We start from the raw sequence: 23,379 nt of genomic DNA on the forward strand, positions 1-23,379 counted from the left end.
ATAGTTTATCTCCTCCAAATCTTTGCTCTAGCTTGTGGTTTGATTGGACCGAGACAAACCATGAGCCTGGGTTTGGGTGATATGCTAAGTCAAACCATGGTTTAGCTCACAGCAACAGGACCAGAGAAGCAGCAAATAAGCTATGATCCCCTCTCCCAGAACCCCTACATCTGCACTAAGCCATGGTTTAACCAGGCTACATTGTTGCAACAATTACAATTGATATTAAAGGATCATATTGTTACACGCTTCAATTATAATTTTTAAAGTATACATTATTTACACTGGATCATGTTGAGGACCCTCAAAACTGCTTCCTTCCTACATGCCTGTAGCTCTGTTTTGTTTCTATGAAGACAAAATTGTTTTATCCAGCAAGGAGGCAACATCTTCCCATTTATAATATTTCAGGCTGACTTTTTAACCACTCAAAATGCAGTTTCTTTTATGTAGGCTCAGCCTGAAGCAAGTTTATGATGTAAGTGAGAGAGAGGGTCTCTGAGGGAACAGTTCTCTGTTCACTGGCATTTCAATTCTCAATGGCTAATCAGTCTCAATAACTGTTGGCACAAAATAGGTGGAGATCAGGTCTCTCTAAGCACAAATATGCTAGGAAGACTTGTTCCAGATACCAGCTTCTCTGCAATATTATACTCTGCCATCCTTTTAAGACTGGTTTTTGTTATTGCTTAAATTAGAAGGATTCTATCCTTGATTTTTTGCAAATGTAGTAGAGGGATGGCACTACAATAATGAATATTTTTATACATTCTGGATTTAGACAAAAGAAATGAAAGGAAGAATTCTGTTCTGTACTCCTAACAGACCAGAATAAAGACACTGTAAAAACATTTTGCGGGGGAGAAGAGACAAATAATTAGAGTATGTTTGAAAAGAGAGTTTTAATATTATCTCTATGAAACTTGAGAGCAGATCAGCTATGGAATATTATTCACATTCCTACCACTGTCTGGTCCCTTTACCTTTACCACTGTTACTATCATGAAAATAGATAGAATGCTGAAGGAAAAATTAAGTCTAGGTTCCAAATTTTAATGTGTAAGCTTTTACATACTGTATCTCACAGCTGGCATATATGTGTATATTCCGCAGATGTGATTACTGATAGGAGGAAGGTAATGTTTCCTTCCTTATAAATGTGTTTCTGTAAGAACAGGTTTGTACATCTAACTGTATTTGGTTTATATGTTAAAATAATTAGCTACCTATTGCTAATACAAAACGGAAAAACCTCAACAGTAACTATGTCATGAATCCTCAAACCCTTTATTATATACAACTTTAAAGTGCAGTTTATAGGACTGTGGCACCTCTGTCCCTGCCATCTTTAAAAAATGCAAATTACTTATAAAGTACCTATTTTATTATAAATATGTATTTTGGCCTAAGCTGTTCCTCAACAGTGTGTGTGTGTGTGTGTGTGTGTGTATTCCTGCAATTGCTATGACCATTATGGTCAAAACAACAACAATAAATGAAGCATGACCCCCATTTTTATAATGTACACCAATAACAGAATTAAAGAATTCAGAAGGATCCAGTAGCTAAATGTTGGCCTAACACAGGTATTCATTCTATAGACAGGGGCCGAGATCACAGGAGCCGAGATCATAAACCCACTGGCGGAGGAAGAGGAGTGCGGGGGGAGTGCACCGCCCCCAGCAGCGCGATCTGGTGGGGTGGGGTGCCATCGTGGCTGCCCCCCACCTGTGCTGGACGCCCCACCCCCGCAGGCGGCATGCCATGTCCCAGGATGCACACCACGCCCTGTGGGCAATGTGCCCCGCCCTGGGACACGCACTAGCCCCGCCCCTCCTGCTCACCGCCCCTCGGTGCTGGAGCATGAAGCTCCGCCCCTGCTTAAACCTTACTGTTGTCTTATGCCCAAGAATAAAGGTGCATATTGATGTTCAACTCATAGTTCAATCCTATGCCTATCCAGAATTAAATCCCACTATGTTCAGTGGGATTTAATCCCAGGTAAATTTCATGGGACTGCAGCCTCAAAGAGCCTTCAAGGGCTAGTGAACCAGTATCCTCGTCTGTTGTTTATATTTCCCTAGCAACACTACAGAGTTTTGCATTTCCCCCTGACACTACCCCCTGATTTTTTAAAAAAGAGAGGAGTCAAAGTGAATTATTTCTTAGAACTAACTGCTTAAAGCTACTTCCTTGCTTAGAAATGCAGCCAATCACAGAAATTAACTACAGCTTTAGCTCAACAAAGTTTTGGCTTCCGTCAACCTGTTAGATTTTAAAATAATCATTTGGCAATTAAGGTCACAATTTTAAAATATTTATTTATTTATTCATTCATACATACATACATACATACATACATACATACCCCACCCATCTGGCTGAGTTTTCCCAGCCACTCTGGGCGGCTTCCAACAGAATAAAACTTCAAAAATTAAACAGGGCTGCCTTCAGATGTCTTCTAAAAGTCAGAAAGTTGTTTATTTCCTTGACATCTGGTGGGAGGGCATTCCACAGGGCGGGCGCCACCACTGCAAAGGCCCTCTGCCTGCTTTTAGAACACTGGGGGATAGACAGAGTTTTCATTTGCCATACAATGAGCACTAGATGTACGAGAAAGGTTAACATATTTATCTTTATCTTTATTTATATATATAGAAGAGCTTCATATATTATCCTCTGTGTTGAGGCCATAAAAGTGTTAGTTTTCAGTCTGTAGATCTAGTTTTTTTATATATCTTTATATTTTACATCACACTTTGCTAGAGAGTGTCTGTCAAATCAACTGCTTCACTACTTAGCTAAGCTATCTTTTTTGTTCTAGATCAGAAACCAAAATAATAGCAATTTACTGCTCTAAATTGCTTAGTTTGGATAGGGTCATATGCGTAGCCTATAAACAGACATATTAAATATGCAGTTGCAGTTAGAAGTCTTATTAATTTACTGTCTTCTCAGTTTAAATCTTGGGTTTAACCTATGTCTACCACGGGTCTCCATCCTTTTTTGGTCCAAGGGCATGCTTGGAAATTTGAGAAACTGTTGTGGGCACCACCACAAAATAGCTGTCAATAAATCTTCCTTCAGCCAAAGACCTGGTTGAATAACCTTTCCACCTAGTTCCTAAAGGTGTATAATAAAGGCCAGGTAAGGCTTCCTGTGGAGAGCGTTCCACAAATGGGGAGCCACTGCAGAAAACGACTGTTCTTGTGTATGTAGAATGTAGAATGGAATGATAGTTTCTAAACACTTATTATCCACATGACTAAATGGACTAGTGGGTGTTCACTTTTCCTTACAGAGCAACAACATGCATGCTCTTTCCTACTAAGGAACAATAGCTATGGGGGGGGGGGGATAGTTAAGCACAAAACAGCTTTCACAACTTATATCGCAATACATATTGGCTTTCAGACTAACGCTTCATCCTTCAAACTATTTGCCCAGCTTGCCGTTAGCTCTCTGGGACTATTTAAATAATAATTCTAGCAAAATACTTTTGACTGGTTTCAATGATTTCTTTTGGCATTTACCCCACAGTTTTTAGCTACCAAGTTCTTCTGCCTGCTTCCAGTCAAGAACAGAGAAACAGACCACAGATGCAAAATGAGCATGACAGTTAAGGTAGGAGGCATAAAAATTAGCTAAGACTTACTGAATACATAAATATGGAAATCTGTTTGCAGCCACTGTAGCATGTGCATTTAGAGGACCTGATTTAACACACATATTTTGAATGGGCACAATCCAGCCAAAATTTAGGTTTTTGTAAACCTTACTAATTTCAGGCATGTGGTTAATTCTCTCAATGAATCAAGTAAGGGTCTGAATTTGGGTTGCATCATGCCAGATACTTTAAAATGCCACAATGATTTACTTTCAAGGAGCCTGTGAACTACCTTCATAGAATTTTTTAAATTTCATTTATGAATCGCTTCCTATGAGGCATCCCAAAATGCTTTACAATGTAATACAAACATATATTAAACAGTTACATACATAAAACAGGTAAAACAACTGTATGTGCGCACGCACACGCAGAGTTTTTTTGAAAAACAGCACCACATACATCAAATCAAGTCAAGTCCAATCCAAACAGGTACCAACTGGTAGATAAGCAGATACCTAGATAAATGAGATAAAGTGATATATTTTTGAAAAGCTACCCACTTGCATGGTAGCTTTTTAGTTTTGGATTTTGTTTCGCGGAGCAAATATTATGTGGCATTATACTGCCTTTTATATTATCATGCATTATTTTCTCCATCTGCCTTTCTTGCTTCCCCACCCCCAGTTCTTCCCCCCCGTCTTTTTTTTACTATATTGGGAAAACAACCCATAGCTAAATGTTTAAACAACATCTGTAAGGGCATTATTAAATCATGCCTGAGCATGGGAAAAAAGCAGACCAACCCTTGAAACATGACGATCCCTGATTGATTTTAGATTGCTCAAGTCGGAGAGTATAATTTGGGAAGGTTTTAACATTTATAGCCAAGTACTTGTGTTTATTGTAACTTTGATTGCTCATAAAAGTATTCATGTTATCACACAGATTCACAACTCAGCATGTCCGCTTAACTGTAACATAAGCAACAGCAGAGTGATCTAAGAAAGTCAGATGCATATTTAACCAACCTGCCTGGTACTAAAAATTTAACCTGAATTGTCATTTAGCCCTCAGATTGTGGCTGTGCATAGGGACTGCAATCTCCTTTCAGTACTTTCCCATGGTAATAGCAGGAAACCTCAGACCCAGGGGCCAAATGCAGGCCTCTTTTTAGCCCTTGGAAATCTTTCCAGCCTACACTCTCCTCAAGCCACACCCTCATTGAGTGCTTTTGCTTGGATGGATGTGTCCCTGATTCCTCTTGCTTGCTTGAAAATGTCTCTGTGTGTACAGAAATCTGACTTTCACACAGCTGGAATGTAACCTACTTTACAAATTTAAGAGTCATGTGCATTGCTCTACCAACTTTTGCATATACCCCGCCCACCAGTGGAATGTGGCCCCTGGAAGGTTTCTCACAAGGAAATGTGTCTCACTGGCTGAAAAAGATCTCCCTCCCTTGCATTAGGAAGAACAGTCGCAGAAGTACCACAGAATCAGCCAGCCTTGGAAGAACTGAAGATCAGACTTAAATTTAGCAAAGTAAAATGAAAAGGTGCACAATGCCAGATTTCTCTGGATGTAGTTCACCTCTGGCATACTGAAGTCAAGCTACATCAGGGATTGTCAACCTGGTCCCTACCGCCCACTAGTGGGCGTTTCAGGATTCCAGGTGGGCGGTAGGGGGTTCTACGGCACAAGCTGAATCCTCCTTCCATTGAGCACTGGTGGGCGGTAAGGAAATTTTACCATCAAGAAAGATGCATTAGTGGGCGGTAGGTATAAAAAGGTTGAGCTACATGATGATTATAACCAACTCAAGTGTTGTGACCAACTCAAGTGTTGTATTATAACCAACTCAAGTGTTGTGACAAAATCCAGGCTGGAGGAATCCATGTTGTTGTTGTTGTTTAATCGTTTAGTCGTGTCCGACTCTTCGTGACCCCATGGACCAGAGAACGCCAGGCACCTCTGTCCTCCACTGCCTCCCGCAGTTTGGTCAAACTCATGCAGGTAACCTCAAAAACACTATCCAACCATCTCGTCCTCTGTCGCCCCCTTCTCCTTGTGCCCTCCATCTTTCCCAACATCAGGGTCTTCTCCAGAGAGTCTTCTCTTCTCATGAGGTGGCCAAAGTACTGGAGCCTCAGCTTCACAATCTGTCCTTCCAGTGAGCACTCAGGGTTGATTTCCTTCAGTATGGAGAGGTTTGATCTTCTTGCAGTCCATGGGACTCTCAAGAGTCTCCTCCAGCACCATAATTCAAAAGCATCAATTCTTCGGCGATCAGCCTTCTTTATGCTCCAGCTCTCACTTTCATACATCACTACTGGGAAAACCATAGCTTTAACTATACGAACCTTTGTTGGCAAAGTGATGTCTCTACTTCTCAAGATACTGTCTAGGCCTGTCATTGCCCTTCTCCCAAGAAGCAGGCGTCTTTTAATTTCGTGGCTGCTGGAATCCATGGCACCTGCTTTTTGCAGTGGCTAGAATTATCTGAGAAAATGGACAAGATGTGCAAGACAGCAGTCTGACCACTGGTGTAGCACATCTTCCACAGTAAAAGTCCTCCACAGGTTGTTGTTTTTTGCTACAAGGTTCCCCAGGGCAGGTTCCTTAGATCCTGGGAACAAGCCAAGGTTGCAAACTTGAATAAAATGAGGAGGAGGCAGGTAGGCCCCATCCCACATAATCCCACATGATGCAGTGCATGCACACCATTTGAATGGCAATGCCCATCAACTTGGGGTGGGGGCGGTGTTCCCCTCAAATATTTTATTGGGGGTGACAAAGACCCCTCAGCCCCTAGCAGCTGGCTTCTATGGACCAAGCCACTGTGCCAGCATGCAGAAAGCAGATTGTTAAGAATAAAAGCAGGTTAGGAGCAAATGAGATATTAGTTAGGATGTAAAAGGTTCGCGAGGAACTAAATTGCCATCAGTGTGGTCTTGATGGATTTAATACCAAATATATGAAATATCCATTTGGATTATTGATAAAGAATCAAAGGCTATCCATGCTAGGCCTATGAGTGTCCCATTTCTACCACCTCCCCATAGTGCTCACTAACATAAGTTTCAGAAGAAGCTCAAATTCCAGGGGCAAATGCTTTGTGGCTCAAAACCACCATGGTTTCGTATTGTATGCTTTTATTGATTTCATGTTATTATTTTCAGGTTTTACTGTTTGAGGTTTTATCTTCTTGTACATAGAAATGCGATTTTCTAATCTCTAGCTATAATCTTAAATTATAGTATGCTTCTTATAATCTTAAATTATAGTATGCTTCTTATAATCTTAAATTAAAGTATGCTGCTTTTTAAAATGATCAGGATGGTGTTGGTTTAGGCAATCTTGAGTAAAACCAAGGCAAATTCTCATGTCCACTGAATAAAACAACAGGGATGTTCTCAGAAAATTTAAGTACGTAAGCAATATTAAACTTAGAAACATCCAAAATATGATACCAGAAATCATGTAAACATTTTCAAGAAGCATTATGAAAAACTCTCTTTTTTGCAGAAGCACCATAAAATCTGGCATTCCTAGTTTATTTCCAGTATCATGCTACCAAGACATGAGTTTGGGTTTTTCATACACATTTCACATATTCCCACATGTTGTGTTGCTGCCAATAATTCATGACTGATCTACACCCAGGCTGCCCTTCAGCATTTCATTTAATCTCTGCAACGATGATTTACAATGACTCATCATTAATACAAAAATGTGTGTTAACAAGTTTTGAAAGATCTAAAAAAAGAAGACATTTCCTTAGAGTTGTGGCTGAACCAATTGAACAACGAGAAAACAAACCATAAATGATAGGTTAGCTCTCCCCTAGTAGCAAACAAGTTTAAGAAAAAATATAAACTTACAGAATAGCTATTTGTATGCATATTATTTCCACAGTCCCTAATCTTACATATAAGACTTTTCACTGTGTCCAGTTATTTCAATCAAACTTAGGAGCAGTTAAAGCAGCCCAGCATCATCTTTCCAGCATCATCTTTCCAGGACCTCAGGAGCAATCCACAAACCTAGTGCACTGTGTGCTGCTGACCTGACATGTCATTTCCCCCTCTGCACCAGTGCAGACAACTGCTGAGCCCTAGCAGCACCCAGGCATAGCCAAGATCCAGACAGCAAGTGCCTAAGTTGTCCCCAGCTGTTGCAGGGGAACCATCACAAAAGTTTCCAGATAGAAGAGAAGAACTGGCATGTTTAACAGAGCCTCTGGGCTTTGCTCTGTCCCAATCCCAGGGCTCAGTTGATACCTCAGTGAGATACGAGTTGCATCAGCTCAATTTGCCTGACCACAGTTCTCTCTCGAGGCCTGTTTCACCCCATGCTATTAACCATGTGTTCAGAGCAGCTGGACATAGATTTGGCCACAGGAGCTGCATATTTCATGCTCCTAGACTAGTAGCAGGTAAAGTTCAAATCCCACTTGTGGTGGATCTTGGGCATCCAATGTCTCAAACTTAGTTCTCTATTAATAAAACAACAAGGTCATCTTCAGGGATTTGTTAGGCATTTCACGTCACATATAGCAGTGTTATACATAAATGACCAATAGCAGTTATCTCTTCCTTAAGTGAAATTTTGGTTCACTTGTTCCTTCATTCCTCATATCATGCCAGCTATTTCTGAAGCTATCATATGGAAGCCTACTATGTCTTTGATTTTGTTTTGTTTTTTGAACTAACAGTGGAATCAAAATAGCAAAATGTCACCCCCACACACTCAGGCTTTAAGCACATGCTTAATTAATTCTCTTGTTTTGAACCACTGTGGTGGGACAATAAGCAGTACAACCTAATTGCAATTCCATGGGATATTTCTTATGTTTTGTTTCCATCCTATGTGCGTTCTCTCTCTCTGTGTGTCTCTCTCTGTCTCTCTCTCTCTCTGTCTCTGTCTCTCTCTCTCTCTCTCTCTCTCTCTCTCTCACACACACACACACACACACACACACACATTTTAAATACATACCTGAAACAATGCCAAAGTAAAATGCTTCAATGATAATAAAATTTACACAACGGTTTAAACAGTTGAAAGACCATCACATACATTATCTTGTAAGCCTTACAACAACCTGCAAAGTATGTCAATATCATTATCCTCATTTGCAGATGAGGCTAAAGCTGAGAGAGATTGGATTGCCTAAACCACCATACAAAAAAGTCAAACCTGGGACAACGTGCAAGTAAAGACACCTAAATGTTTATGTGTATACAAATACAGACACACACAAGCAATACACCTATATTTTTGTTTCACAGAAGTGATACTTAACATCTTAAGTCAGGGGGCAGGAGCTAAAGGTGCTCAGGGACTGTTTGTAGACTGCAGAAGTCTGATTCTCCCTCCCCCATTTTAAGAGCCTGAGAGTCACTGAGAGGGAGGGACTGGCCATGGGAAGGTTGATGTTGTTGCAGAAAGACAAGTGGATCCCCCAATAAGGAAACAGCAGTGTGTTGTCCAGAACCACAGCACAGAATCCACAGGCTCTCAGGAGCTAGCCAAAATAATTTCAGGGGCTAGATGTGTCACACTGACAGCATTTTGCTGCCAGCAGGCCCATCCCTGTTCAGAAACATCCTGTGTCATTAAAATGCACAAATTACATTTTAGGAAGCTATCCTAAACCACATCTGTTCCCCCCAGGATATTACATGTTAGTCATACCCACCATTCGTAATTGTTGATAAAATATTATCTATGTTTAAAATCTATTCTCACAGGCTAGAATCATTCACAGGCTCCACCTTGCAAGGTTCTCAGAATGTGACTTCTAATAAAAGCTGATATAAACAAACACATGGAGAATATATACTTCTAGGCCAGTCTAGGAGGATGTCTGCAATGGTTAACAAGAAGAGTCCAAGAAGCAATTTTAGGCAAGGATTGACATCTTATCCAAATGAGGAGAACAAAAAGGAACACAAACTTTGGCTAAAGACATGCAGGCAGACAATAAGAGATGCAAAAGAAGGATTTGTTAAAAATATAAAAGCCAGCAACAAACAATTCCTTAAATATCAGTAAAAGAAGACTGGCTAGAGAGGCAGTTGGTGCTTTGGATAACAAGATAAGCAAAGGAGGAGCATAAACAAATTACAGAGAAGTTGAATGAATCACTGGCATCTGTTTTTACGGTGGAAGATATAGGACAGATCCCTCTGCCCGCACTAACTTTCACAGGAAAGGAGTCTGAGGAATTGAGGCAAATAGTGGTGAAGAGAGAACAAGTGTTAGGCCTTCCTGACAAAATAAAAAACGACAAATCACTGGGTCTGGAATGGATAGCATGTGAAATTGCCGATCTTCTAACAAATATATGTAAATTGCCCCTAAGCTAACCAACCTGGAAACTGGTCAATGTAACACCATTTTTAAAAAAGGGATCACAGGGGATCCTGGAAATTTTAGGCTGGTTAGCTTAGCACAGGGGTCAGCAACCTAAGGCCCGTGGGCCGGAAGCAGCCCATGGAGGTAGTTTGACCGGCCCACGAGCCGCCGCCCAACTGAGCTGCCTGCTCGTGCCCTGTGCTAAACCAGCGTAGCGCAGTGTGGGAACTCACTTCTGTGACGCTGAAAATCACATCTACGCAGATGTTGAAAATCACAGACGCACAGGCGATCCGGCCCATGGAGGGATCTCCGCGGGACCGATCCGGCCCAGGAAAGATAAACCTTCCTGACCCCTGGCTTAGCATCTGTTCCAGGAAAACTAGTGTCTCACTGAGCATATAGAAGCAGAACTAGGATGGCCTCTGCAAGGGTAAGTTCTTTAAGTGTGTAAACAAGCATATAGAGGTGATCCAGTTGACATTATGTACTTGAGCATTCAAAAAGCTTTTGGCAAACTACCTTAGCAAAGGCTCCCAAAGATGCTTAGCAGTCATGCATTAAGAAAAGAGGCCCTTTTGTAGATCAGGAACTGGTTAAGTAACAGGAAGCAGAGAGGAGGAATAAATGGCCGGTTCTCCCAAGGGATGAATGTGGAAAGCGGAGTCCCCCAACAGTTGGTATTGTGATCTATACTCTTTAACTTGTTCATAAATAAACTAGAACTAGGGGTGTGCGGTGGGATAGCCACATCTACTGATGATATACATTTTTTCAGGGTGGTTAAAACAAAAATAGATTGTGAGGAACTGCAAAAGGATCCCTCCAAACTGAGTGAACGGGAAAGGAAATGGCAAATGCAATTCAATGTAAGCAAGTTCAAAATGACGTACATTGAGTTTTTAAAATGGCGCTGTAGGTTAAACTACTGTGCCGCTTGGGCTTACTGATCAAAAGGTCGGTGGTTCGAATCCCTGAGACGGGGTGAGCTCCCGGTGCTCGGTCTCAGCTCCTGCCAACCTAGCAGTTCGAAAGCACATCAAAGTGCAAGTAGATAAATAGGTACCGCTCCATTGGGAAGGTAAACGGTGTTTCCGTGCGCTGCTCTGGTTTTGCCAGAAGCGGCTTAGTCATGCTGGCGACATGACCCAGAAAATCTGTCTGCGGAAGCAGACAAACGCCGGCTCCCTCGGCCTGCAAAGCGAGGTGAGTGCAGCAACCCTAGAGTCGTTCATGACTGGACTTAACTGTCAGGGGTCCCTTTACCTTTACCTAAATTTCACATATATGCTCATGGGGTCAACTGACAGTGACTAATAAGGAATGAGACTTGGTACTGTAGTGGATAGATAAATTAAGGTGTTGACCTAGTGTACAATAGCTATCAAATTCCAGGTCAGAGATCATCAGGAAAGGGGTTGAAAACGCAGCTGCGACAATGCCATTAAGGAAATCTTTGAATACTGTGTACAATTCTGGTCACCTCACCTCAAAAACTGTATCAAAGAACTGGGAAAGTCTCAGAAAATGGCAATCAAAATGACTGAGGGGCTGAATCAACTCTCCTAAGTGGGAAGGTTACTGCATTTGGGGCTTTTTCTTTTAGAGAAAAGGCAAGGGAGGAGAAATGAAAGAGGTATATAAAATTATGCAGGAAGTGGAGAAAGTGGGAAGAAAAACACTTGTCTTCCTCTCACATAATACTAGAACCTGGGAACCCAATGAAGCCTTATATTGGAAGATTCAGGACAGATTAAAGAAAGTACTTTTTTACACAGCTCATGGTCTATGGAATTCACTCCCCCCCCCCCCCCACAGGTGGTTGGCCACCATCTTGAATAGCTTTAGAAGAGGATTTGACTAATTCATGGAAGATAAGACTAGTTATATGGAAGACAAGGCTACTAGCCACAATGGGCCTGCTTTACCTCCACTGACAAAGGCAGTAAGCCTCTGAACCAGTTGTTGAGAATTGCAAGTTGGAGTGAGTGCTGTCCAACTGAGGCCAGGGACAATGGGACTTGTAGTCCAACAACATCTGGAGAGGGCCACAAGCTGGCCACCCCTGCTTTAGACTTTCAGCAGCATAGTTTAAATATCCTTGTGTCATTCATACTGTAGCCACATGTTCCTACGATGGTCATGATTCAACCAAAGTTGCTAACTAACCTCAGTGCTCAGTGAAATAGATTTTAGTATGCAATTTTTTCTTGATTTAAAATAAATGGGAGGCAAATGTAGCTTCACCTCATGTGGATTGGGTCCAATTTTGGGGCACACAGGCAAGCAAACCAAATACATTTCTCATAATATCAGAACTATACACCCCCCCCCAGTTTCTCTTATTTGCAAAATTGCGTACAAGATTGAAGGACAAATGCACTAAGACACAGAAGCAATATACATTAGTAAATCTGCATCAAGTGTGCTTTCATATTCTGATGTCCCTATTAGTGATTAATACATATATATATCTATTCTAATTATTTGAGAATATTTAAACATGGTATTATAAAAATATATCAGGACGTGAAATTCAATATACAAAGCATTCTGTGTTTTTCATTATTCAACACATTTAAAAGGCTACAACAAATAGATCTCCCATGACTGCTGTAAGGTCGCAGAAATTGATAACCCTTACAAGCTATATTATGGGAGTCTGCCTGTGTCTCACAGATAGTGCACTTTGTGAATTAATCCTCTGAAGGCAAATATATTGTAAGTAGCTTGTTATCTCCAAAGTACTAAATTGAAGAATACATGGGATTATATTGACAGAAATTACATTTTCTGTAATGGGGTTTAATATATCTGAAACGTCTCCCATCGGTCCCTAGTCACACTCTGACAGAGAAAGGTTGGTTAATGCAGGTGCAGTAAGGCATCAAAACCAAATTTATTCACTAAAATGGATTAGGCCATGTAATTAAAGCTTCAGCAATATTAATCTCTGACACTTACTGAATAATATAAAATACTTTTGTCTAGAAACTGGCCCTCTCCCATTTCTCCTCTCCCCTACCCCACCAGGCTTTGAGCTTGCTGTGGACATTTTCTGGATATTACTTCAAAGAGGATAAGGTTTCCACATCGTAAACACTAATAAAAAAATATTAGGACAATTAATTAGATACACTTAATTTTACACCGCATTAGATTTCAGTATGCTTCAGATATAAGCCTTGTTCTGGTATACTGTGTGAAACCTGAATTTCTGTGCAAAACATATGGCAATGCATTAAATCATTATTTTTTTTTAATGGTGATCTTTTTGCTAACATAGGACCCATGTAATCAGAAACAGCAAAAGCTTAATATTTTTAAGGAGACTTTTTCTTTCTTTCTCCCAAAGCAAGATTTGGGGCAGATTTGTTTCAGGTTGTTCCTTTTTATGCTGTAAAGCAATTTTCGAACCAGCTTTCTCAGATCATGGGTGTGGTCCCATGCTCAGTTTGCTTAACTTACATTGACTTTAATGGGATTTAAACAGCTTGTATGCTGTGTCGCAATAGCCGTGAGCACACTTTAATACAAATCAAGCCGGAATGAACTGACGACTATAGAAGAACTATAATAATGGTTAATTTATTTGTAATTTCCTAGCAATAGAGAAAGTGACTGCTCAAAAGGTGACCTAAAATAGATCCATTCTAGCCAGGCAGCAGGCGCCACACAAATAGTCATGCATTGAAATCTAACTATTCCCCAAGTTATGAGAAAGCAAATATCTATAATCCTGAAGGAGTAGAAGAACCCTGAAGGAGTAAAATAACTAGTTCCCCTAGCTGAAAACATCACTGAGGCGACGCTGGTTTTGTACCCATAAACTAGCAAAGAAATGTAGGCTACTGAATCATCTCAATGCAAACCATTAGCTGCAGGCTGCTAGAGGCTGGAATACTGATTGTGTGCAAACATTAAAGCACAATTACTTACCAATTGTTCACTTGAAGTATTGTGAGCCCCGTGTCTTGTGCCAACTGCTTTTTCTGTTCTTCTGAAGGGTAAGGATGCTGTAAGATACCAAAGTATATGTACATAAATATTATATATACATACATTAAACGATAATTTTACCAGCTATCTTAGTTGAATCGTAAAAGTGCAGTATCTATAATTAAAGGCAAAAATGCTGAGGTGTGTCACTCTCATAATTATTAATGGGCTACTACATCATATAATTAATGGCAGTAAAAGACAAGCCAATTATAATGATTAGTGAAGTGTAGAAAGAGCTGCTTAGGATACAAGCAAGTACTTTTGACACTGAGGGAGGGTAGTTGCAACAGTAGCACAAAGTTCCAACTCTTGTTTGAGAGAATTACGTACGTTATCATTTTCTGTATTTTGCACAACACTTGTTAAAAATATATGCAACAGTCCATACTCTGATTTTATACCAATATGAGGCCTGCATCTTACTGGCAAACATTAACTTTGCTTATGAATTTTGTTCTAATGAACCAACCCAGCTACCAACTTTTGATAAAAATACTTGTGTTTTATGCACTTAAAGTGTTAAGGCTCAATTGTAGTCAAGAACAAGTGCAATCATTAACTCAGAAATTCAACTTCTGCTGTGAGGATTTCAGCTTTCAGCTTAGAAAATGCCCTCTCATCACATTATTTTACTTCTGCATAGCTTTATGCCATATTTATGCATGGGGCTATTAATCCTTTGATCAAACTGGGACTCCTAAACAGGGGTTCACGGACCACCAGTGGTTCCGCATTGTGTCTGTGGGTTTGTAGTTGACAATGGGAGATGGCATATCCTTCACAATAAGTATACGTATTTATTTTATATATTTTATTGCTGCTTTCATTTCTTATATGTAACTGAAATAGCAATGCATAAAATGATACACATACATACATACATACATACATACATACATACATAGAAATGCAATTAAAACTATACAGCATCTAGCAGAGTACATTACAACAACAGGCAAAAAATTCTTTAAATAGTCTAGCAAGACCCTTATCAATTTTGAAGTGATGCATTGAGTTGGGATCCACTGTATTAAAATATTTCTGGACTTTCAGTATAAACACCACCACACCAGGAGGCTCTCAGAATCAATACTGACTAATCTATTCTGGCCCACTTCATTAAAAACAGGAATTCAGCTCACTGTAATTTAGAATGCTATTCGCTGTAATCATAATTCGCAAGACTTTCAAAATAAAATTAGATAATGACTGGGAGCTTTCTTCATGTATTTTCCCCAAAATAAATCAATATTGTGGGTCCCATAAACATTTCAAATATTATCTGTTCCATTACTGCTCCCTGTTATTTGTTCCATATTACTATCCCAAGTAATTTTTTGGTGTTGCCATGGCTGTGATAATCAGTGCGGTGTGTGTCCATGTACTTCTGCTTCATATCACACATAATACATTTCTCCACATCATCCTGGGGTCACATACCTGGGAGCAGTTTGCATGAAGTGAGGTTGGGCAAGTGAAAATGACAATGTGAAGCAAGTGGCAACGGTACCCCTGTGCAACCACATGGCAGGCATCAGCAGTGAACTGAGTAAAAAAGCATTTGCTGGGGCCTAAGGACTGCTGTATGAGCCACTATAGAGCCCCACTAACATCTTCCCTGTTATTGCAAACATGTGAAGTGATCACATGTTATTGCACACATGTGAAGTGATACCCATTAGCCAGCCTTTGGTTCAACACATGCAGGTATAGTTTCCATAAATATATATTAAATCAGATTCATTGCCCTGGAAGCGCCTTTCCCTAACCTGCATTGGTTACGCACTGGGAAGAGAAAGCGTATTATGCTTTCTCAAGGGCTTCTTCTTTTCCACGCATACATGAACAAAATGAAGCTAGGAGAGCCCACAGATAGCCTCTTGCCCGAGGGCCCGCAAAATCCTGAACAACTTCTGCTTTGGAATTTACTTCCAAGACAAATCCAAAGCCTAGTGAAGATAATGTTGCAATGTGAGAGAATCGATGTGGAGTCAACTAATAAGAATAAACCAGACTGGGGAGGTGCTCTTAAACTAGACTTTAGTGTTTGACAAAATTAGAAAGTTATTCGCAAATGATTTTTTTATAAAACCCTCAATTTCAAGTACCATTGTAACTTAACTAACACTTTCAACATCAACTAAACCAGCTGAGAAATGTTTGCTTTTATATTTTACAGAAAAAATGAAAGAATGTGGACATTTTGGCACTTTTCACTGTGTTTATGGCTGTTCTGACTCTACAATTACAAACAAGTGGCCAGTTACAAACAAATGGTCTTGTGCTATATCCACCTTACTTTTTGGTAGATCAATTTATAAAATGAATCTATGCAACATTTTAATTCTGGCCATCCAAATAGCGAGGGTCCTTTGTCCTAATTATACCTATGATTGCAAAGACCTACATATTAGGTGCACAACAAGGTAGATATGGTGGTATTTAGTATGCACTATGAGGGTTGAGATCCTCCATCTACCCTGTCAATCAGTTACAATGGCTTTCTAACAACTTATCTGGGGATGTGCCAACATAGTTGACTGAGAAATGCCTAAGATGGTATTCTCGTGAGTTGGTTCTCGGACTCTCTTCTATCAGGATCCGTTGTCTCTACCTACTTCTGTTCTGTAAAACACTTAGCATAATATGGCAGGTAATGGACTCTGCTTCTAGCACAGCAGTAATAATCCCTCCAGCTACATCAATGCAATGCTTCGATATGAGTTGCTAGGTTATAGCCTTGCCAGATTGTGATGTTACACACTGTACTATCATTCTAGTCAGGGAAGGGCCATAGGTCAGTGGCAGAACATTTGCCGTGCATGCAAAAGGTCCCAGATTCAATAATCAGTATTCCCTAGCTAAGACTGGGAGGGATTCCTGCCTAAAGCCTAGAAACCCACTGCCAGCCAATGTAGGCAGTACTGAGCTGACTGGGTATATGGCGGGTTCCTGTGTTCCTAGACACTGTGCCTTTTCTGATAATTTATGTAGGGATACAGTAGCTCTCAGAATTGTTTTTCACAACAAATTACCCTAAGTAACCTCTAATGTTGTTTTCAAATGCTTGCTGTTCAGTTTGTTTACCGTTTTGTTTACTTAGGTTTAACTCTTCATTACCTCGATGTAACAACGAACACTATTTCTCTTTCTTATTTTGCTTTATACCTTGCATGTGATCTGACTTTACGTAACCAAGCAAGCTGTGCCTAATTCTATGCAGGAGCAAGAATTTTTAGCACAGCCTCGAGCTATGGGGATTGAGAAGTCTGTCGCCAATAAGCAATTTTCAATTGTTCTGGACTTTTAACAAATAGACAAGAACAGATAAAATTAGCCATTAGAATAATACAGCTACTGTAAAAATCAAAATAAAAAACACCAATTACCAGAAGCATCTGAAAAAATATGTTAAACTATGGTATATTTATGGTCATCTGATTCTTCACTCCCACCCCCTCTGGTTATTGGCTTAGTGTAGCAAAAAAATGTTCAGCTTCATGAAAAACCTATAATTGCTCTAATCACATGAAAGCCATGACTTCATGTAGATAATCTCTCCCAGAAAAAGTTCACTATGAGGTTGAGTTGAAAAGAATTACAGTATGTTTCAAATACCTGAAAAAGTATGAATCTCCATTATAAGTTTTTTGCAGATAGCATGAATGATTCCTTATAAACTAAGAATAAGAAACAAACAAACAACAACAAGCACCATGGCAAAGAATCGACTTGCCACAGGCTAGGCTGCTGTAAAAACATTCAAAACCTTCTTATATTTCCACCCATGAGGCTAGTAAGGCACATGCTACAGGCAATAGCAGACAGAGCACTGCAACAGAGGAAAGAGTAAGAACCTGATAACTGTCATTTTAATAAAATAGGAAATTCATTTTCCACAATTGCTGACAATTCTCTTTTAATCTTTTTAGCAATAACCACTATCTTTCCACAGCAGCATCTCATACATTTTAAAAAAACAAAAAAACAAAAAAAAACCTTGAAAACCAGTCAATAATTAACATAAGCACTGATTTGGCTAAGAAGCATACTTATCACCAAGATCACTTGGGGATATGAAAAGAGATAGGGCCACTGCTCGATAAACAGTGACTTGAGATCTTTACTTTTGTTGTGTACATTAGCCTCATACCATTATCTCTTAAAAGCTTAATTATTTGCACACAATTGATCAAGATGGGAATTTGAGAAAGGATATGTTCAAGCCTCTGGGAAAGCTGTAACACATTAGGAGAGCAAACAAAATTACCTTTAGATCTTACAATAAGAATTAACGATTAGGACCACATATAGGGCAGAGCAGTAGCCCGAGCTATTCTTTCTGGAGTGTTTTCCATTTGATCTGCATTAACACCTCCAAATGAGTGAAAGCCATAAAACAGTGATTATGTATGGTGAGGCTTATGCTCCCTTCCTAGAATCAATCCAGCACACATTTATATTGGAGGAATGCAGCTTACCGTTCATAGCTAGGGTCAAAGGGGGATGGGAAGAGGCTCAGATTGCAGGTAGGCATATGAGCAAATTCAGACCAACCAGCCTCGCGATAGGATTTTGACACAAGATCTATTGTTTTACAAAGCTCTTGCATGTTTATAAGGGCTGTAGTTCGCAGCAATATGCTGCTGCTACTATACCGAACAATAAATTCAACAAACAACAAACATATTCTTCATCCTTATACAGATAAACCCAATGTGTGGATTGCTTGATACCATTAACGTGTTTTAGAATGCATCATATTCAATTGCTACATTCAAGAAGACTAAAAGAATACTAAAGATGTTCTCAGGTCGTACGACACATAATGTACAAACAACTGTTAACTGTATTCAAATGGCCCTTTTTGAAGAGTAAAAGCTGATTTTGCTGATTGTAGGCATTTTATCCCCTTTATTGCAGAAGGGGAAATAAAACTGATAACTACTAGCCTCCAATACACTTAGTGAGGTCATGGCAGAGGCAAGATTCAAAAAGAGGATTTTCCAGAAAAGAAAGCCATCACAGCTCACCTCAATATTCTACTTGAATATTCTATTGACTGCTATTAGGTTTTCCAATTATCTTAACCATGGCTAACATATCGACAGCATCTTCTCTTTCCTGGATGAATTCACTGTCCCTTCCCTTTACAGGTAGGTAGCTGTGTTGGTCTGCTGTAGTCAAAACAAAATAAAAAAATTCCTTCCAGTAGCACCTTAGAGACCAACTAAGTTTGTTATTGGTATGAGCTTTCGTGTTCATGCACACTTCTTCAGATACATTGAAACAGAAGTCACCAGACCCTTATATATAGTGAGAGGGTGGAGAGGGGTATTACTCAGAAGGGGGGTGGGAATGGGTGATTGGCTGATAGGTGTGGTCAACCTGTCGACGAATGTTAACGGCTGCAACTGGTCTTACAGGAAAAAGCAAGGGGTGAGATGGCTAAAAATAGCTTTACCATGTATAATGAGATAAGAATCCAATGTCTCTATTCAGATCAGGTCTCTCCATGGTTTTAAGTTTGGTATTAAGTTGCAATTCAGCAACTTCTCTTTCCAGTCTATTTCTGAAATTCTTTTGTAATATGACAGCTATTTTGAGATCTTGTATAGAGATTGAAGTGTTCTCCTACTGGTTTCTCTGTCTTGTGATTCCTGATGTCAGATTCCTGATGTCCCTTCCCTGTTCAACATTAACCATGGTGCAGTGTTGTGTCTGTACTATGCTGGTCTGCCTTCAGAGACTAATGGAATTCTTGGGAGATTGTCCCACTGATGTCACCATGATGTCAGGTGACCAAACTTCAAAGGAAAGACTGGGGGTGGGGGTAAGCTCTTGAGTGGAACCAATCCTAGTGGGTCTTGCATTTATTGAATTTTTTTTAAGGAGTTTAACACAAACTGCCACTATAATACTTCCAATTGTTGCTTTGCAGCCATGTATTTACTTGCCCCACAACTGATATCAAATCTTTGGGTGTCAAGGGAGTCAAAGGCTACAGGACTGCAGAGAGAAGCTAAATGAATTCTTCACATCCGTCTTCACAGTGAAGGATGTAGGAAAGATCCCTCTGCCTGAGCTAACTTTCTTAGGAAAAGTATGAGGAACTGAAGCAAATAGTGATGACAGAAGATGAGGTTCAAGGCATTACTGACAAATTTAAAACTGGAAAAAGTTACTGGATCCCTCAAAGAGCTCTTACATAAATGAAATGTAAAATTGCTGAAATTTTAACAAAAATATGTAACTTGTCCCTAAGGTCACCCTCCATACCTGAGGATTGCAAAATGGTTAATTTAACACATTTTTTTAAAAAGGGATCCAGGGAGAATTGAGAAAGTTACAGTCTGATTATATTAATGTATGTTGGAAAGCAATATTAAAGATACCAACTGCAATTTGAATCTTAGGGACAAATTCAGAGACCCTTTTCCCAAGTGCCCCCAACAAGTGAGGTGCAATAGATTGCTGTGGAAGAGAAAGCCTTTTTAGTGGTGGCACCCCAGAGTTTTCATTATAGTTGTTAGCCATCCCAATATCTCTGTTATTTAGTGTCCTATAAATACTGTAAATAAATATTCATTCAGCCTTTAAACAAACATAACATAACATAACATCATAACATAAAACAATGGTCAACATTTAACCAGAATTTGAAAAACTGAGATAATCTCTCCCTCCTCCCATGCAAATTTCTCCCTCCCTTCCTTTTCCATGTTAGCTATACAGGCAACAACCAATTTACACATGGCAAAAACAGTCCTAAAAGAGCCCAGAAAGGGCAAAAAAAAAGGTCCAAAAGCAGCACCTGGCTATCTCACAAGCCTTACACTGACAATTGAGGCCTATGGAGAGTTGGAGTTTGAGCATGGGGGTTTAGAGGGAGGGAGCGAGCGATTGTTGTGAAGTTCAGTGGAGTTTGGTGTCTGGTAATACTGCTGGGTTTTTAAAAGGGGTTTCCAAGGGCTTCCTGAGGTGTAGAGGGTGTTTGCAAGCTTTTCCAATGGTGTTTGAAATATACACCATTTCATTTAAATGTGAGGTGCTTTTGAATGTAACCCCTGTGCAAATAGGGAGTTGCCTGTACTATGCTGTACTATGGAAAGGGGATGGAAAATTTGCATGGGGGAGGGAGGAATAAGAGAGCGAAGCATTAGCCCTCTGAATGCTCCTAATCTTTTAATCATGAATAAGAAATATATATATATATTGCATTTGGCCTCAGTTGCAGCTGTATGACTATATTTCAAGCCACTCAGTGATTGCCCAAATAAAAACTACATTAACGTAATTTCCCAACAATATGCAGATAAGGCGGGTGTTCTGCTTCTCCAAGGTAGCCTATGAGAGACTTAAGGAACAGGGATAGCAAAACCTTCTCTCCCTTCCTGCTCAGTGCCACTGAAGTAGTAGGGGGCAACTACTATTTGCGCTCAATGCTTTCATTTCTGTTCTGCAACATAAAGTCCCTATGCCATCCGCCACCGCATTCTGAATTACAGCAGTAATTTTAAAACTAATAAAGAAATCAGAGTAACAGAAAAGTGTAATTTTCTACTATGCATTATTTTTGCAGTTTAATACTATTACTTAAGGAATTGCTATCTTGACATGAAGGCATTTCTAAACAGTGTTGTCACGGCCACCCAGGACGGGTCCCAGCTCACAAGAGACCTCACTCCATTGCAGTTTATTTACAGGAAAAGTTTATTGAAGATTTCTGCTTCTCGTACAGTTCAGCATCGTGGCCGTACGTCTGTCACGTTAGACCGCTGAAGTCCCCTCTGACTCCTCCCCTCTTCCACACCAACTTAATAGCCTGGCTCTAGACCACCTCTTCCTCTCCTTTCTTTTCCGCAGGGTCTTCCTGCCCCCCTGGGTTCCCTCTCTCCGTGACTCGCCTGAGGCTGAATCCTCTGCCGCCTCTTCCCCCCTCCTTCTGGCTTTAGGGCCGGGCTCCTCCCCTGAGCTCTCTCCACTTCCGCGCGCCTCTACGTTTGAACTTGGCGCGCGTACGTTGCTGCTGACCTTTCTTTCGACCGCTACACCACCCCTTGTTCTGCTCTCCACCCTTTCCGGCTGAACACCTTGCTCCAACCCCCTTTCTCTGTTCTCTCCTAATCCTGCTCCCTCCGAGAGGCTGACGACTCCACCCCCTTTACTCCGTTCCGGCTGAGACGCCTCTTGCTGCGTCTGTCTTCCACTGGGCTCCTCTCCGCTTCTCCCTTCTCCTCCCTTTTGCTTGATTAAGGTAACCCCCTTTTGAGAATCCTCTGACTCGCTGCTCAGACTCGTGGATTCCCTCAGAATTCCGTCATCTTCTTCCTCATCCTTCTGCCCCTCCTCCCACTCGCTCTCCGTCTCCTCTGTCATCTCCTCCTCTCTCCCAGAAACCCTGACATCCATCCCCCCCTCGAAGCCCCCCCTTCCCCCCTCCCGCTCGCCGGGTGCAGGTTGAGGAAAACGTGGTTCTTCCGGGGTCGGTTCAGGATACAAGTTGTCCACTTCAACGTTCTCCTCTGTCATCTCCGTATATGTGTGTTCGAACTCGGGTTCCCCACCCACAGACCTCACAGTCTCTTCCTCCATCACTGCTTCTCCTGGCGCTGCCTGCCAAGGACCTACCATCCATCTCTGACTCCATGCCTCCCTTGGCTGATCCACCCACCAACAAGGGCCTGTCTCCTCCCCCCCCAGTCTCGGATCCCTGGTCGGGCTTGTTTCGGGCGTATGGCCCTCGGGTGAGGAGAAACCCTCGAACGTGCTGTCTGACAAAGTGGGCGTGAAAAGCCAATCATCAAAATACTCCTCGGGCATGGGCTTGTGCGGAAAAAGTGCATGGAACTCCTCCTTCAACAGGGGTTCGTCCAACGCGTAACCCGGCACCCAGCTATTGGCAGAGGCCGGAGTGCCTTCCCTGGCTAGAAAATATTCAACTCCCTCCTCCCCCCATCTCGAGTCCAGTATCTCTGTGACCTCGTTAAGAGGTTCTGGTCTTGGCGATTCCCCCCCCTCAGGCGCCCTCCTACGTGGCTCTGGGAGTGCTCCTGACTCTTGAAACCTGTGTGGGGTTTTGTAGGGAGTGAGCACCGACCTATGAAAGACCGGGTGCACCCTGGAACCCTCCGGAAGGGCTAGGCGAAAAGCCACCGGATTGATCTTAGCCTCAACTTGATATGGCCCTAGCTGCCTGTGTCCTAACTTCTTCTTGGCCAATGACCTGGCCGGCATCGCGTGGGCTGCTAACCACACCCAGTCCCCAATCTGGATGTCCTCTCCCGCCCTCCTGTGCTTATCGGCCTGCACCTTATACGCCTGTTTTGCCAGCTCCAAATGTCTCCGCAGCTCCTCGTGCACCTCTTGCAACTCCGCTGCAAACTGGTCGGCATCTTGAGGCCCCC

General features: G+C 41.2%; 1 protein-coding gene across 4 annotated transcripts in view; it reads right to left on the minus strand.

The window, feature by feature from the left end:
- Window positions 1-23,379, minus strand: part of MEIS1 (Meis homeobox 1) — a 160,950-nt gene that overhangs the window by 19,230 nt on the left and 118,341 nt on the right. For all 4 annotated transcript variants that reach the window (XM_081906387.1, XM_081906385.1, XM_081906388.1 and 1 more), the window contains one exon: window positions 13,910-13,986. In XM_081906387.1, coding sequence (XP_081762513.1) covers window positions 13,910-13,986 — 77 coding nt within the window. The remainder of the gene's footprint in view (window positions 1-13,909; window positions 13,987-23,379) is intronic.

This window comes from Podarcis melisellensis (genome assembly GCF_964234715.1).
Source record: "Podarcis melisellensis genome assembly, chromosome: 3".
Lineage (NCBI taxonomy): Eukaryota > Metazoa > Chordata > Lepidosauria > Squamata > Lacertidae > Podarcis > Podarcis melisellensis.